Raw genomic sequence first — 4,468 nt, forward strand, 5'->3', positions numbered from 1 at the left:
ACACACACACCCTTTTCTGACTGAGAGGATTTTGACAGAGACAATATAATGCCCCAGAAGGAGCAACGGATTTGGAGTCAAGCAAACTAGGTTCAAATCACCTCCGTAACGGGCTCATTTTGTATGAATCTAGGAAAATTGCTAATGCATCTGAGCCTCCTTTTCTTCATTGCAAGATAGGAAAGTATCAGACTGTAGTTTACCGAGTGGTGACGATTAAGGATCTCATTACATTAAATGAGATCTTGTTTGAAAATCCACATTTGCCAGTGGCCCAAATTATCATACTGTGAACCAATTAGATGCCTAATGGATAAAAGGTTTTCATCTTGAATTGGTGAGTACAGGGTTTGATAGGGAAGCCATACAACTCCACTGAGAAAATGTTAGCCGTTTTGTTTGGTCGTCGCATTTTCTGGGTACATTTGTTGAAATCCATTATTTTCATAATTGCCTGCTGAATTTTATCTCAACGACATCTCACACACTGCCATGAAGTCAATGCTGACTCATAGCAAGCAACCCTATAGAACAGAGTAGAACTTCCCTGTGGGCTATAATGTGTCCAAAATTACTATGTAGCTTTTTTTACAAAAGAGATAATATAGACAATTTTTAATAAAAAAAGAGCCTCATACATGCATGCATGCACACATACATACAAGGGGATTTCAAAAAGTTCCTGGAAAAGTAGCATTATAAGATAATGGAATTTTTTCCATGAACTTTTTGAAGTCCCCTCACTTATAGCAGCAATGAAGCAATAATTTTGAAAAACCCAGAAAATTTTCCTGTTTGGAAATTTTGTCAATATTATGGACAAAATAGTAATGATAAAGTCCTAGTCTACATGAACTCATTATAATAATGAACATTCATTGATTATGTTCTATATGCTAGGTGCAGTAGAAGTCACTGGAGCCCCGGAAGTTAAATGGCATGGCCAGCACCCAAGTCTCATTGGCCAAGTTCTCATCACTGTAAAACCAAAACTAAACCAAGCTCACTGCCATCACATCAATGCTGACTCATAGGCACCCCGCTGTGTGTTTCCAAGACTTTAATTGCTTACGGGAGTAGAAAGCCCAGTCTTTCCCCCAAGGAACTTCAGGTGGTTTTGAACTGCCTACCATGCGGATTGCAGCCCAGTACATAACCATTATACCACCAGGACTCTTTACCTTCTATATGATAGCGCTTCAAAAAGCTCATGAAGAAATTCCATTGTCTTTTCATTCCATTCTTCCAAGCCCCTGTGTATGTAATTTTGGTTTTGACTCGTGCTTCTTTTCTCCCTAGAGTATCAATTCCATGAAAAGGAGTGGGGGCAAGCTGCTCCATTCTCAATATTCCCCCCACCTCGCCCACGGCCTGGCCCATAAGGAGCTCCATAAATATCTGTCTGATGAATGAACAAAACTCACCAATATTCACCTCCAGGTGTCTACTTGCTGTCTCCCGCACAGCATTCAAACTCGTGGACGTTTATGTAAAACGTATATAAAATCTCCATACGTGGTTCGGAAAGTTTTCTAAGCCAGGTGTTAAGTAAAAACTACTTTTAAAAGTGAAATAATTACATCTTACTCATGAATAATGGTCGGCAAAAACAAAAACAAGCGTTGTGGCGGCTCCCTCCTTCCTGGGGCCACCGTCACGGGCGTCCATTTAGCCATCACCACAGGTATACTTGAGCAAAGCTTATGCAACAGTTCCAGAACATTGAAGAACTGCAAGTCCTTTTTTTTTTTCTCTTCCCAAGTGCGGGTCTGATAGTCTTTTCTCATTACTGGCTTATTGAAAAATAGCAGTGCCTCCGTCCAAAGCTTTCTCTTTTATATTTAACTTATTTAGTTTGCTAATTAGTTTCCAGCCTCTCCTGATTTAAATATTCTCTTTGGGATGGCAGTCTCTCTTGAGCAAACAGTCTTTCTTATTTCTACCCCCTCCTACTGCTCCTCTGGAAGTTGCTATTTGGGGACATGGGGAGAGCGTTGATGACATGTCCTAGTGGCAGAAGAGGGCCTGGGGTCCACATGGGGTTCTTGGGGTTGTTGCAGGTAGCCACCAAGGAGCTGGTCTTCTCTCTGAACCTGCAACCACAGACATACTAGCGATTCCTCTGGCTTTGGGGTCATTGCCCCTGAAATCCGTAGTCTCAACCACCCGCTCTGCCACTGAATTGATTACAACTCCTAGCGACCCTACGCACTGTGAAGTCTTTGGCTCTAGTCTCTGCCCTCCCAGAAGCCCTTAGGGCACATCCCTGCACGCTGGGGGGGATGAGAGGAGGCGGCAGCATTGCTTCCAGCCACAGGCTGCCATCTCTCTGGCCATCACTGCTGAGGGACTGCCCCTCACCGTTCAAAGAGGACTTTAAAGATTCCAGGGCCAGGCTGCACCTTCAAAGTGAGCTAGACCATGTTTCTTTTCAGTGCCTCCAGGTCGTATTTGACAGATAGTTCTTCGTTCAAGGCCTGCCCCCAGAATGCCTCTGGGTCCCACGCATCTTGATAGATGCCAAGCACTCTGGTCTTGAACCCCTTGGCTTTCCTGCCACCTGTCTCACCTCCTTCCTCTAGGTTTCTGGGATGGTTTCCTTGGTCCTTGCTTCTCAACACTGAAAGAATTCACGTGCCAGAAGCGCTTTTCCAAAGCCAAGTAACTTTTTCTTGGAGAAAGGGAAGTTTCGAATGATACAGTGTCAGGGAGTCCAGGCGATCTCTGGAAAGCGTGCAAGGCCACATGGTGGGGGGCTAGGGGAGAGTTCACGGCCACATTAGCTGCTTCAGGGGAGAGGGAAAGATGGCCAGAAAGTGGAGTCCACAGAACCAAAAGAAGAGTCCAGGAACCTAAAAAGGAAGAGAGAGTGCGAGCCCTGAGTGCTCAGCACATGCACAGCAGAGCTCTGGCCTCCGACCTGCAAGAGAGGGACCTGCCCTCAGTTTGTACTATTTACCCCCTCCCTCCCCGCTGGGGGTCGGCCGTGGGGGCGTGGTTGAGGATATTGGCCAATCTTAATGGCTGAATTCAGGTGCACCTGTGACGTGATGTTGTTGCCACCTAGTGTGTGCCCAGGTTGACCTCCCCCTTTGTCTAGGTGACCTTGGTCTGAGCATCCCCATAGGTGTCTAATGGGTGCCTGGTTTCTTTGCCACCCTTTGCTTGTGGCATAGCCATCTAATTTTTGTTTAGTGGAGGCGTTCGGTGGAGAAAACCCCCTGTATCCCTAATCTTCCCACTGAGATAGCAACGTTTGTTCCCACTTCCGGTACCATGCTGAGCTGGGTTTCCTCAATGTAGGTCTTCTCTCTGCCGGAAGGAACAGTCACCACCTCCTCACCTGGCGGAAGAAAACCAAAAACTAGCCTCGCTGCCATCAAGTCAACTCCGAGTCATGGCACTCTGAAGGACAGTCGCACGGCCCCGTGGGTCTCCAAGCCTGGGACTCTTTACGGGAATAGAAAGCCTCATCTTTCTCTCACCCAGCTGGCAGTTTCGAACCGCTGGCTGTGTACTTAGCAGCCCAATGTGCAACCCCTACACCGTGGGAAAAATGCATGTGTGTTGAGGGATGGATAAGCGAGATCTGCTTATGTTCAATTTCCAAAGATAGTGTCTTTGTTGCAAATCGTGATAAGCACTATGAAGGAAACAGAGATAGAGAATGTGACGGTTGGTCTGCTTTGGGTCATGTAAAGGCTTCTGGGAAAGCTTTCTGGGGAAGTGACATTTAAACAGAGGTCTGAAGGATAAAGAGGTACCGGGCACATACGGAAGATAAGAGGGGGCAGAGTGTTCCAGACAGAAGAAATACAAATACATGACCAACAAGGAGCACTCTATGGGATTACTCTTAGCTGGTGTTAGAAAACAAGGAGGTGGGACTTAAACCCCATCATTTAAACTTGAGGATCACTGTGAAGGCAGTACAGGACTGGACATAATGAGTATCAGTCCCCTTCTATTGAGAAGTGCCCATGTCTTCATCCAAAACCTCTGAACTATTCCCACAATGATGTACCCAGGACTGAGTACATATTTGCTGAAGGGAAGTGTGGAACTGAAAAGAACTCAAACCAGAATATCGGCAGAAGGAGTCAAAGTACCTCTTGGTCCAAAACTAGTGCTGGAGGCTGTGGGTAAAGCCAGCGAAGTATATGACTCAGCCCTCCCCACCTCCTCTGTATTCACATTTTGCTAGCTTATAAACAGAAATATAGCTAAACATATAACCCTACGTTAAACAATCTGGCATGTATCTGCTGTGTTTCTTCCAAGCACACCAGAAAGTACTTTAAAAAAAGATTCGTATGTATTGTAAAAATTCTATCCAGACAAGACAGCAAGTTAAAAGAAGCGGATCAAAGTCTAACTACTCAGAGATAATCACTGTAGCATCCTTGTCAACACTGGCCTGTGTGTATACACTTCTGTCTAGACCAGGGGTTCTTAACCTTTCTGGTGC

General features: G+C 45.5%; 1 protein-coding gene across 1 annotated transcript in view; it reads left to right on the plus strand.

The window, feature by feature from the left end:
* The window catches only part of GARNL3 (GTPase activating Rap/RanGAP domain like 3), a 226,405-nt gene that overhangs the window by 139,605 nt on the left and 82,332 nt on the right, over window positions 1–4,468 (plus strand). Inside the window, exon 7 of the mRNA XM_045288510.1 lies at window positions 3,304–3,428. Coding sequence (XP_045144445.1) covers window positions 3,304–3,428 — 125 coding nt within the window. The remainder of the gene's footprint in view (window positions 1–3,303; window positions 3,429–4,468) is intronic.

Source organism: Echinops telfairi, unplaced genomic scaffold, assembly GCF_000313985.2.
Source record: "Echinops telfairi isolate 266 unplaced genomic scaffold, ASM31398v2 ScPeMD7_22;HRSCAF=79, whole genome shotgun sequence".
NCBI classification, from domain to species: Eukaryota; Metazoa; Chordata; class Mammalia; order Afrosoricida; family Tenrecidae; genus Echinops; species Echinops telfairi.